Source organism: Tupaia chinensis, unplaced genomic scaffold, assembly GCF_000334495.1.
Source record: "Tupaia chinensis unplaced genomic scaffold, TupChi_1.0 Scaffold149501_1, whole genome shotgun sequence".
Classification (NCBI taxonomy): Eukaryota; Metazoa; Chordata; class Mammalia; order Scandentia; family Tupaiidae; genus Tupaia; species Tupaia belangeri.
The window spans coordinates 2,873,628-2,885,572 of NW_006209345.1; the positions used below are offsets into that span (position 1 = coordinate 2,873,628).

An 11,945-nucleotide genomic window follows, 5' to 3' on the forward strand; every position below is an offset into this window, starting at 1 on the left:
GGCTTTCCTGTACGTGCCCTCTATTTAAAGTCGTTGATGTCTCAGCCCCACAACTTTCTCAGACTTGTTGTCTGCACCAGGCTCAGGGAACAGAAACACATGCACTGTAAAGGGACCACAAGGTCACATCGCTGTGCCACCCTGTGAACTGCGCCATGGAAAGAGTTGTGAACTGCGCCATTGAAAGAGTGACCAGGGCCCTTCTGCTGACAAGCCTAACTGCCCTAGAAGCCAATGACCTGTTTGATAAAGACAGCCCCTTCTACTATGACTGGGAGAGCCCACAGCTGGCCGGGTTATCTGTGGAGGGATTCTGGGCGTCGCTGGGCTCTAGTTGGCCCTGAGCGGCAAGTTGAAGTGCAGGCGTGACCAGATGCACAGCCCCTGGTCTGAGAAAGCCACCCCACTCATTGCTCCAGGCACTGCCAGCTCCTGCTGAGCACAGGAACAGCGTCCAGGGACACAAAGCCTACTGCTGCCTCCCCGCTGGGACATTGCCCTCTAAGATAGTCTCTATTCCCAAGGCTGGGCGGTTGGGCTTCCTCCTGATCAGGAAGCTAAGACTAATATAGAAATTAAAGTGGTCAGGAGACCAGCAATTGGCTTAATGACTATGTCGCTGGACTCCCATGTAGTCAACCGTGGTTTGAGTACCGGACCCGGTGGCTTAAACTTACGCCTGGCGCGTGTGCGTGTGTGCCCAAGATCCCCAAAGGAGAAAGGAGAAGGGATTGCACCCTGTGGGGTGACTTCTTGCTTTCTGTCTCTCTGTCTCTGTCTGTCTCTCTGGCAAGCGCACGCGCCCTATAACGAAAACCTCTCAAAAAAGAAGAAAAAGAGGGACCAGCAGTTAGCATAATGGCTATGTCGTTGGACTCCCACGTAGTCGACCGCGAAACTCACACTGGGCGTGTGTGTGTGCGTGCCCAAGATCCCTAGAGGATAATGGAGGAGAAGGGATTGTGGCGTGGCCATCCTCCCTGGGGGGTGACTTCTTGCTTTCTGTCTTTATGTCTCTCTCTGTCTTTCTGGCAAGCGAATGCGCCCTATAGCAAAAGTCTCTGAAAAAAAAAAAAGATCCAGGGTACACGTACACTTCAAGCTTATTTGTCAATCTGACAGGGCCAGGACTCAAACTCTGGTCGGCCATGTGGGATTCTGTGTAGCACCTAACCCTAGAGCCAGCCAAATTATTATTATTTTTTTTTTAAGAATCATTTATTTTATTTTACTTTATTTTATTTATTATTATTATTTGTTAAATTTGGTATAGGGTGGGACCAGCAGATGGCATAATGGTTACATCGCTGGACTCCCACTTATTATTTTTATTTTAATATGCTATAGGGCACATGCCCTCACCAGAGAGAGAGGAAGGGAAAATGAGAAAGAAAACTGCCAGGTCCAGGACTTGAACTGCACTTCACCATGTGGGAGTCCAGTGCCTTAACCACCACACCACCTGCTGGTCCCCCCCAGCCAGATTCTTAACTATTAATACGTGGTTGGAACACTTTCTTAGACAATAAAACTATAAGGTCAATTGAATAAAATGCTGCAAGATATCTTTGTGATCTTGGGGGTGAATAACCGCTTCAAACAAGACTCAGCACAAATCTAAAGTATTTGGCTCTATAAAAAAGACTTATTGTTCTTTAACTAAGGAGATGTTAGATAAAGTAAAGAGAACAAGACAGACAGGGAGGAAATATGTACAAGATTAAAAATCAACAAAGTTGAGACTGTCAGGTAGCATGGTGATTAAAGAGCTAGAGTCCCACGGTCAACCATGGTTCGAGTCCAAGACCTGGCAGCTTGTTTTCTCACCATTTCCTATCTCTGGTCAAATTAAAAATAATAATAAATAAAATTAATAATTCTTTTTTTAAAACCAAGAGAAATAAATAATTACACATGTAGGGACATACAAATAAGTAGTAAAAAGCCTAGAAACCCAATAGAAAAAAAAAACCATAATATATAAAGAGGCAGTTCACAGAAGAAGAGTCCCCAATAGCTGACAAGTGCATGAAGAACTGCTCAAACTCTCCAGTCATCAGAGAACCCATATGCACCGGACCAGTTCCATACCTGGTAGTTAAGGGAGCTGGATCCCACATGACTGACCACAACCCAGCTGAAAGTTGTTTTCTCCCTCTGTCTCTCTGAAGGCACTGAATCCCACATTGCCAGCTGCACAGTTCGGGTCCCAGATCCTGCAGCCTGGCAATCATGCCAGGCATGTGTGCGTACCCAAAATTCCAAGAGGAGACTGAAGGAGAAGGGATCGTGGCATGGCTATCCCCTGGAGAGTGATTTCTCTTTCTCCATCTCCCTCTCTCTCATACTCGTACACACACACACACGCATACACACTTTTTCCTCTGGTAAGCACACATGCTCTATAACAAATACTAAAACAAACAAACAAAATGGGACACCACTTTCAAGTCATAAAATTGGCAAGCCATTAGAAAGCAGACATGTCAGCTCATACAGCCACTCAGGAGGAGTAACGGCGCTTGTGTCCTGAGGCCTGGCAGTCCTGCCCCAAGAGGAATTCTCCCACAGTCCCTAAGGGATAGTAGAAAGATGTTTGTGGCAGTGATGTATGTGATAGGGCATTGAGGCCAACCTGAGTGTGCAGTACTGTGGGGGTGAAGCAGATAATAAAAGTGCTGGAAGTTGAAACAGAGGTGGTGTGGTGGTTAGGGCACTGCACACCTACATGGTCAACATTGGTTTGAGTCCCAGACCTGGCAGCTTGCTTTCTTACTTTCTCTCTCTCTCTCTGTCTCTCCCTGGTGAGCGTACATGTCCTGTAGCAAATTAAAAATAAATAATAGGGGCCAGCAGGTGGTATAGTGGTTAAGGTGCTGGACTCTCATGTGCCTGACTGCGGTTCAAGTCCCAGACCTGGAGGCTTGCTTTCTTATTTTCTCTCTCTGGTGAGCGAATGTGTCCTATAGCAAGTTATTTTCCCCCCAAAAAATTATCTATTTAATTAATTTTATTTGTCATTATTATTTATTTATTTTTTATTTGACCAGAGAGAGAGAAAGGGAAAGTGAGAAAGCAAGCTGTGGGAGTCTAGCACCTTAACCACCACACCACCTGCTGGCCCCTCTGGTAGCAAATTTTAAAAATAATAATGTTGAAGTTAAAAATAAGAATAATGATACATTACAATGAAATAAATAATTCTTTTTTAAAAAGTGCTGGGGCCTGCAGGTGGGTGGTGGTTAAAGTGCTGAACCCCCACATGGCTGACTGCAGTTTGAGTCCCAGACCAGTCAGCTTGAAAATCATGCCGGCCTGTGGGTGTGCATGCCCAGAATCCCAAGAGAAGAATTGAAGAGAAGGGGTTACAGCATGGACATCCTCCCGGAGGGTGATTTCTCATTTTCTCTCTGTCTCGCTCTGTCTAGCAAGCTCACATATCCCATAGCAAAAATCTCTCAACAATAATAATAAACAAATAAATAATTTTAAAAGTCCTGAGAGCTTAACCTGGTGTGACGTGCATGTAGCTAGTAGAACCAACAGACAGGAGGAGACCAGCAGATGGCATAATGGTTATGTCACTGGACTCCCACATAGTCAACCACTGTTCCAGTCCCAGACCCGGTGGCTGCCCAAGTCCCAAGATGAGAATGGAGAAGAAGGGATTGTGGTGTGGCCATCCTCCCTGGGGGGTGATTTCTTACTTTCTGTCTCTCTGTCTCTTTCTGTTTCTGTCTCTCCAGTGAGCACACACGCCCTATAATAAAAATCTCTCTTACATTAAAAGGGAACAGTCAATATATGTATGTGGAAAACACTAGTGCCGAGGGGAAAGATATAAATGTGTAAACAAAAGGAGTTTTGGGGGATCCAGCAGTTAGCGTAATGGCTATGTCGCTGGACTCCCACGTAGTCGACCGCGGTTCGCATCCCGGCCCCAGTGGCTTAAAACTCACGCTGGGCCCATGTGCGTGCGGGCCCAAGATCCCAAGAGGAGAATGGAGGAGAAAGGATTGTGGTGTGACCATCCCCCCTGGGGGTGATTTCTCGCTTTCTATCTCTCTGTCTCTCTCTGGTCAAATTAAAATAAATAAATAAATAAAGATAAATAAAATAATTCTTTAAAAAAGAAAGAAATTCACACTGGGTGCATGTGCATGTGTGCCCCAAATCTGTAGGGGACAATGGAGAAAGGATTGCAGCATGGCCAACCCCCTTGGGGATGATTTCTCACCTCCCCTCACTCTGTCTCTGTCTCTTTCTCTCTGGAGAACACATGCACTCTATGGAAAAACAAATTTTATATATATGTGTATATATATATATGTGTGTGTGTGTGTGTGTATGTGTGTGTATAATTTTTTAAATTGCCAGACAGAGAGAATGAGAAAGAAAGCACTCCCTTCCCCAATGGGGCATGGTTGCTCTGCAATTTCTTCTCCATTCTCCACCCTATTGGGATCTTTGGCACGCCTGCAAATGTGCCTGGTGTCTTTTTCAAGCCACTGGCATTAGAACCAGACATGGCTGTCCATGTGGAATTCAGCTCCCTTAAACACTAGACTATGGGCCCAGCCCCCAAACTAACTTTAGATTGCAGAGTCAGGAATGGCCTCTCTGAAAGGAGATATTTGAGCAGGGGTGCAGATGATGAAAAGAGCTAGCTTTTTAAAAACTGTTTTATTTAAGACTAACAGAGGTGGGGCCAGCAGGTGGTACGGTGGCTGGGCCTCTGGATTACCATATGGTTGATGGTTCGAATCCTAGACCTGGCAGCTTGCTTTGTCACTTTCCCTCTCTCTCTAATTAAAATAACAGTAATGAAAATAAGTAAATTAAATAATTAGTTTTAAAAAATAATAAAACATAGAAAAACAATATGCATTACAAGATTACTGTGGCTGGGGACCAGCAGATGGCATAATGGCTACAACGCTGGACTCCCATGTAGTCGACTGCAGTTTGAGTCTCGGACCCGGTGGCTTAAACTCACACAAGGTGCATGCCTGCTCAAGACCCCAAGAGAAGAATGGAGGAGAAGGGATTGTGGTGTGGCCATCCCCCCACTCCCCAGGGGGAGATTTCTCGCTTTCTGCCTCTCTGTCTTTCTGGAGAGCGCACGCGCCATATAGCAAAAACGTCTCCAAAAAAAATAATTAAAAAATAAATCACTGTGGCTGCTACGTGGAGACTGGATTAGAAGAGTGGTGGCTACATAAACTCTGAGCGTCTCAGTTTCTACATATGCAAAAAGGTGAGAAAAATAAGTCCCATGCAGAGCCGTAGTAAGGCGGGGAAACAGTTCCCAGAGTCTCCTTGGCCCTTGAGGAGCAAATTGGGGTGCAAAAGGCCTCATACCGGATCTGGGAAGCTAGCGTGGGGAAAGCCCTCCAGGTTTCCACCTAGCAATCGCGTACGAGAAGCGACTCAAATTGTCGCTTGCAGAAGCGGCCGCTTGGCGGCGCCGCCGGCCTGGCCCGTTCAAAGCAAGGAGGCCCCGCCCACCAACGCGCTCGGCGCTCTGCAGCTCGGGCCTGCTAAGGACGAGAGGGGGCGGGGCCAGCGTGTGGGGCGGGGCCTCACCCGGACGCGGGCTGGTCGAGCTCCTGTTACGCCGGCGCGGGGCGGGGACTGCGCACGGAGGCGGGGCCGTGGCGACCACAATCTCGGGGCAGATGGCGGCGGTGAAGGGAACCTGAGTGGGCCGGGGCCATGAGTGCCACCCGGCCCCAGTTCAGCATCGATGACGCCTTCGAGCTGTCCCTGGAGGACGCGGGCCCTGGGCCGGAATCCAGCGGCGTCGCCCGCTTCGGACCGCTGCATTTTGAGCGCCGGGCCCGGTTCGAGGTGGCTGACGAGGACAAGCAGTCCCGGCTGCGCTACCAGGTGAACGGCCCGGCCCACCTCGGCACCCCGCCCCAGTCCAAGGAGGACCCCAAATTCCAACTGTGAGGAGACTCTGCCTAGAGGCCCCAGCGGAAGCGGAAAACCGAATCCCCCCAATGTGACCCCTAATCAGGAGTCCTTCCTAAACTCTCGTAGCTCTGATTTTGATCCCCAGCCAGTGAAAGTCCAGATCCCAGAACCGGGAACGCATTTCTCAGTTCCAGCTGGAGAGCCCACCCGGAGTCCCCACCTATCCTGAGTAGAGTCCTCCCCCCTGCTGGGTTAGGGGAGCTCTTCTGTATCCTAACCAGACCTGGCCCTTATGTAGGAGCATCCAAATCCCGGCCTGATCATTTAACAGGAAACTGCTCCCCTTCTCTGAGCTCCCACCCTAATCTCCCCCCAGAGCTGGAGTCCCATAGTCACATGACCAGTCCTTGCCCACCGCTTGACTCCCATGAAACCAGAAATCCTCATTTTCCCAGAGAATTTCCACCAACCCCAGGATCCTTTTTTTGGAGACCTGGGACAGATTCCTGTGTCCCAAACCTGGGAACTCTGAGCCTGTTCTTTCCTGGTGTCCCACATCTGGAGTCCTCATGCTGGGCCCTTGAAACAGTGAGGGCTCCATCCTCACTCTCAAATTTGGGAGCTCTCCTGGCTCTGAAACCCATGCTGGAAGCCCTCCACCAACCCCTGCTGGCTCCTGCTCTCCAAAGCCCCTAGCATCCACCCATCTCCTACCTGGGTTTCAGTTTCTGTGAATCACCAAACCTGTTCTGCCAAGAGGGCAGAGGGCCAGGTGAGCGGTGGCCAGGCAGCCAGCTATGTGAACCTGCTTTTCTCCTCTCCTTGAGAGGGGGTGCTGAAGGGCCGGAGCCCAGCAACCCCTCTGAGCCCTGTGTCTGGAACAGAACCTGGAGAATGATGAGGATGGAGCCCAGGCCTTTCCAGAGCCCGATGGGGGAGTCAGCACCAGGTCAGGACCAGGTGGGGACCCACCCTTATACTTCCAGCCCCGTGCCTCTGGCTCCTGTCCCCAGAGACCCAGCCCAGTCCCCCCACTCCTTTTACTCAACTTTACTGTCCTAGCCTGACCCCTACTACCTTCATGGTGTCCCCTGTCATCCTACCCTAGTGCCCAGCCCCATCCACCTACCCCCCACCAGGCCGTGACCTGCAGGAACCTCCAGCCTGATCCGGTCTCCACCTTCTCACGGGTCATCTTCCCGCAGGAACCCCCAGCTCTCATGTCCAGCCTTCCCCCTGCTTGTATTCATCCATGTCCCCAATACCTCTCTGTCCTGCCGAGGCTAGCCCTGGTTCTTCCACCACCCAACCCTTCATAATTCTAGCTTCAAGGGGACCCCTTCCTTGCGCCCCCTCCTGCCACTCACCGAGTCACCTGTCCTGTAGGGATTCTGGCCGTACATCTGTCCGCAGCTCTCAGTGGTCCTTTAGCACCATCAGCAGCAGCACCCAGCGCTCCTACAATGCCTGCTGCAGGTGAGCCCTACCCTGAGCCCCCAGCCTGGGTGGCCCTGGCTCTACCCCACAGCCTTCCCACCTCTCCTTTCACCTCTTACGCACCATCCTGTTCTCCTGCTACTCAGCTGGACACAACACCCTTTGATCCAGAAGAACCGCCGGGTAGTGCTGGCCTCCTTCCTGCTCCTGCTGCTGGGGCTCGGTGAGTCCCCCAAGGCCCTGCCTGCCCCCTTGAGAGGTTCTGCCTGTCTTCTGTGTGGGCTCTGTCCCCCTCTTACACACGGAACTTCCCAGCAGCCTGAAGAGGCAGCTGGCTGCCCTCACTTACCCATTTTACAGGTGAGAGACTGAGACCTTGAGGGGGCAGGCCCAGATTCCTGGTCACACAGCCAGGAAATCATACATAGCTGGAAGTAGAACCTGGTATTGTTCCCCAAAGAGTATTATTGTTTTAAACACAACCTGTTTAATCCACTAGGGGACAAAGGGGAGCAGCCACCACAGGTAGGGATGAGTGTTGAAGGATACGCCCATTCCTGTAGCTAGAGGTACTAGCACTCTCTCAGCCCGCACAGGGCATCCGTCACTTCCCCTTATGTGGATGTGAGAGCAGAAAAGGACTTCTCTACCCCCTTTGCTCAGATGGGGAAATTGAGGCCCAGAGAACGCAGTTTTCTGACTCCCGGGCGCCTCATTCTGTGCAGCTAAGGAAACAGGGTCCTCAGAAAGGATCCAAGGGCCATAATGAGGGACCACCTGCAGTTGCTGCCCTGGCTTCCCCTCCATCCCTCCTCCAGGAAGGTCACAGTCCCCAAGTCAGGCAGCCCCCTGCTCAGAAAGCCTGGCCTCAATTCTAGGTGTCTGTGTGCGGACAAAGGAGCTACTGCTTCCAGCACCACTGCATGCTGGGCTCTCATGGCCTGGCTGTGAGCTCCTCATTTTATCCTCTCAACAACCCAACAAGGCAAGTGTGGTTATCATCCTCATTACAGAAATAAGGACATGGGCCAGGCGCGTGTGCGTGCGTGCCCAAGATCCCGAGAGGAGAATGGAGGAGAAGGGATTGCGGCGTGGCCATCCCCCCTAGGGGGGTGATTTCTTGCTTTCTGTCTCTCTGTCTCTATCTGTCTGGTGAGCGCACGCACCCTATAGCAAAAACCTCTCCAAAAAGAAAAAGAAGAAATAAGGACATGGGGGCCAGCAGGTGGCGTGGTGGTTAAGGGTGCTGGACTTCTACATGGCCAACCACAGTTCGAGTCCTGGACTTGGCAGCTTGCTTTCTCACTTTGGACAGGGTCCGACAGGTGAAGGAACTTGCTCAGGTCTCAGTAAGGAGGTAGATGAACTGGGATTTAAACCCATATCTGTGACACTGCCAGGTCTTTTCAGGAATTAGGAAAAGATGCCTCTAAAGAGGGCAGAGTCGGGACCAGCAGTTGGCATAGTGGCTGTGTCGTTGGACTCCCATGTAGTCGACTGCAGTTCAAGTCTTGGACCCGGTGGCTTAAACTCACACTGGGCGTGCGTATATGTGTCAGAGGAGAAGTGATTGCAGCATAACCATCACCTCCTGGGGGGTGATTTCTCACTTTCTGCCTCTCTCTCTGTCTTTCTGGCAAGCACACGTATCCTATAGCAAAAACCTCTCCAAAAAAAAATGGGGCAAGCAGGTGGCATGGTAGTTAAGGGCACTGGACTTCCACATGTCTGACCACAGTTCGAGTCTTGGACCTGGTGGCTTACTTCCTCACTTTCCCTCTCTCTTTCTCTCACTCTGTCTCTCTCTGGTCAAATTAAAATAAATAAATAAAGTTAAATAAAATAATTATTAAAACAAACAAACAAACAAAAGGGCAGTGTCTGCAGCCTGAAGCTAGGGTGTAGAAGGTAGATTTTGACCCATCACAGCCTTTTCAATATGCTCTGTGTAGGGACCAGCAGTTAGCATAATGGCTATGTCGTTGGACTCCCATGTAGGTAGTCAACCGTGGTTCGCGTCCCAGACCTGGTGGCTTAAAATTCACGCCAGGCGTGTGTGCGTGCGTGCCCAAGATTCCAAGAGGAGAATGGAGGAGAAGGGATTGCAGTTTGGCCATCCCCCCTGGGGGGGTAATTTCTCGCTTTCTGTCTCTCTGTCTGTCTGTCTGTCTGGCGCGTGCACACGCCCGATAGCAAAAACTTCTCAAAAAAAAAAAAAAAAAAGATGCTCTGTGTAGTACCCAAAACCCAACAGTCCATAGAGGCCCCTGGAGCCCCCAGCTGTACCAGCCCCCTTATCACAGGGCCCAAAGTCCAGCATCCTACCTCTCCCCTCTCTTCTCTAACTGGGGTACCAGGACTCTGAGTTTGGAAAGTAAATCCAGCTATGACCTTTCTACGTTCCTTGATGCCCTCTGTCTTCTGCCAGCATTTCCTCCTGGGGCTCACAGAGGCTACCAAACTCCTCCACAGTGGCCTCTTGCCCCTCCCTCTTGTCAAATACTGGGAGCTCTTCACCCCAAGTTCCTTTGAGACTTTGGGCCGTGGCCATGCTCTTCCCTGTCTCCAGAATGTTCCTTTCTTCCTCTCTGCCTAGAAGATACCCATAGCAAAACCTCTAGAATCAGCCCCCAGCTTCAAACTGTAGCTTTGGACAAGGTCCCCTTTCTTTGCCTCAGCTTCATCTTCAGTGACAATACTTGTTGTATCATCAAACTTGTCTCATTTGGTCAAGGTGACAAATAAGGCAATGCATATAACACGTGCCATCGGGCTTGTTCTCTTGCCAGGAAGAGACAGAGAGAGAGAGAAAGCATCCTCTAGAGGGGATGGCCATGACGCAATCCCTTCTCCTCCATTTTCCTCTTGGGATTTTGGGCACACAAGCACATGCGCCCGGTGTCATTTTCAAGTCACTGAATCCGGAACTTGAACAGTGCCTGGTAGCACCTGGTAAGTGCTCAATAAATATATATTTTTCAAACCTTTTTTTAAAGAATTATTTTACTTAACTTTTATTTATTTATTTAAATTTGACCAGAGAGAGACACAGGAGAAGGCAAGAGAGAGGGAATGTAAAAACCAAGCCACCAGGTCCAACCTCAAACCAGTCAGTCACGTGGGAGTCCAGCATCCTTCACCACGCTACCTGCCAGCCCCAAAGCTCATTAAATATTAACTGTTACTGTTACCGGCTGACTAGCTTACATGTCACTGGCTCCAAGAGGCCCCTGTCCAGTCCACAGGCTCCTATACTGCCCTGTCCTCTCACCACGCGTCATCATCTGGGTTATAGCTTTCAGGTTCTCACTTGTCCCTCCACTAAGGAAGGGTGAGGAGAGCAGGACTTGACTGACTTTTCAGGGCAGAATTCTCAGTACCAGAACACAGTAGGTGCCCCATAGATGTTGACTGGCCGAAAGGCCACACCCTGGAGCAAGAATTTCTCCTTTCACAGACATTTCCCAGGGCCTTCCACGTGCCCTGCTCTGAAACAGAGCTCGGTGCCTTTCCTGGGGAGGGTCTTTGCCCTGGGACCTTCAGTTCAGGTGGGGGACACAATTCCTCAGACCTGAGTCATGTGGGGGGTGGATGGTGGAAGTCCCTGCCCTCACCCTCGTGGCTCCATCTGTGTGCAGTGCTGATCTTGGTCGGCGTGGGACTGGAGGTGACCCCCTCTCCAGGTGAGCGCCCCTTCCTCCCTCCACAGGCAGTGGTTACCTCTGCACCAGCCCTCGGCTAGCCCTTTCACCTCCCAGCAGAAAATGGCCCCCTTTTCAGCTGAGTGGCGCTTGCCCAGGAAGTCAGTGTCAGGACTGAAGGAACTTGCAGCCTGTAGCCCCTAGTCCTGACCTGGCCCCTCCTCTCCGTCCTGCAGGTGTCTCCAGCGCCATCTTCTTTGTGCCAGGCTTCCTGTTGTTGATCCCGGGAGGTGCGAGCTGGCGGGGGCGTGGGCGGGACTGGGGCGGGGCGGACGCCGGGGCGGGGCCTTGGCGCTAACGGGCCCCGCCCCACAGTCTACCACGTGATCTTCATCTACTGCGCGGTCAAGGGCTACCCGGGCTTCCAGTTCTTCTACCTGCCCTACTTCGAGAAGTGAGAGTCCAGGCGTCTGCCATCCAGCGTCCTCTGAGGACCCTCTTTGGACCTGCGCCCCGTCTCGTTACCCTCATCTCAAGGAGAAAGACCGTGCCCTCTCAGGAGTTTGCTTAGAAAGTTTAGGGCACGCAGGCTTGGTCCTGGGAAAGTCGCCCTTCTGTTTTGTGCCTTAACTTATTCTCCAGCCCAGGGTCGGTGTTATTTTGTGCTAATAAAAGGGTGATTAATTCCAACAGAGGCAGTTGCTCTTTCCTGTGCCTCTGCCTCTGGCCCAGAGCATCACTGACCCCTGCTCCCTCCCCGTAAAGACTGAGAAGGGCCAGCCCAGTAGCTGAAGTGTTTCAGAAACCCACCACCCAAAAAGGCCCTGATGTTCTGAGACTTGCCCAAGGTCACATGGCATGCCTGGGACTCTACTGCTCTGGGAGCCTGGACAGCCTCCTCCACCCTCAGCCCTGGTGGACTTGGTCTTCTGTCCCTGTCTGTCTGGT

The 11,945-nt window shown here is 51.0% G+C and overlaps 1 protein-coding gene and 1 pseudogene across 8 annotated transcripts; both read left to right on the forward strand.

Annotated features, from left to right (window-relative positions):
* The first annotated feature begins 155 nt into the window (after positions 1 to 155).
* On the forward strand, positions 156 to 439 carry LOC102476375 (FXYD domain-containing ion transport regulator 4 pseudogene; annotated as a pseudogene).
* A 5,169-nt stretch (positions 440 to 5,608) lies between these two features.
* TMEM134 (transmembrane protein 134) lies at positions 5,609 to 11,687 on the forward strand. 8 transcript variants are annotated; one of them, XM_006171280.2, is made up of 7 exons: positions 5,609 to 5,889; positions 6,804 to 6,879; positions 7,245 to 7,395; positions 7,503 to 7,579; positions 8,235 to 8,341; positions 10,995 to 11,039; positions 11,234 to 11,293. In XM_006171280.2, exons 1-6 carry the CDS (start codon positions 5,716 to 5,718, stop codon positions 10,998 to 11,000), a joined length of 591 nt encoding a protein of 196 aa, XP_006171342.1. In that variant the 5' UTR covers positions 5,609 to 5,715; the 3' UTR covers positions 11,001 to 11,039; positions 11,234 to 11,293. The 8 variants fall into 8 exon arrangements, with proteins under 8 accessions (XP_006171342.1, XP_027625207.1, XP_006171339.1 ...); XM_006171277.2 differs by lacking the exon at positions 8,235 to 8,341 and adding an exon at positions 11,373 to 11,687 and having other exon boundaries at positions 5,610 to 5,889; positions 11,234 to 11,287; XM_006171281.2 differs by lacking the exon at positions 8,235 to 8,341 and adding an exon at positions 11,373 to 11,687 and having other exon boundaries at positions 5,611 to 5,889; positions 6,804 to 6,868; positions 7,306 to 7,395; positions 11,234 to 11,287.
* The last annotated feature ends 258 nt before the right edge of the window (positions 11,688 to 11,945 follow it).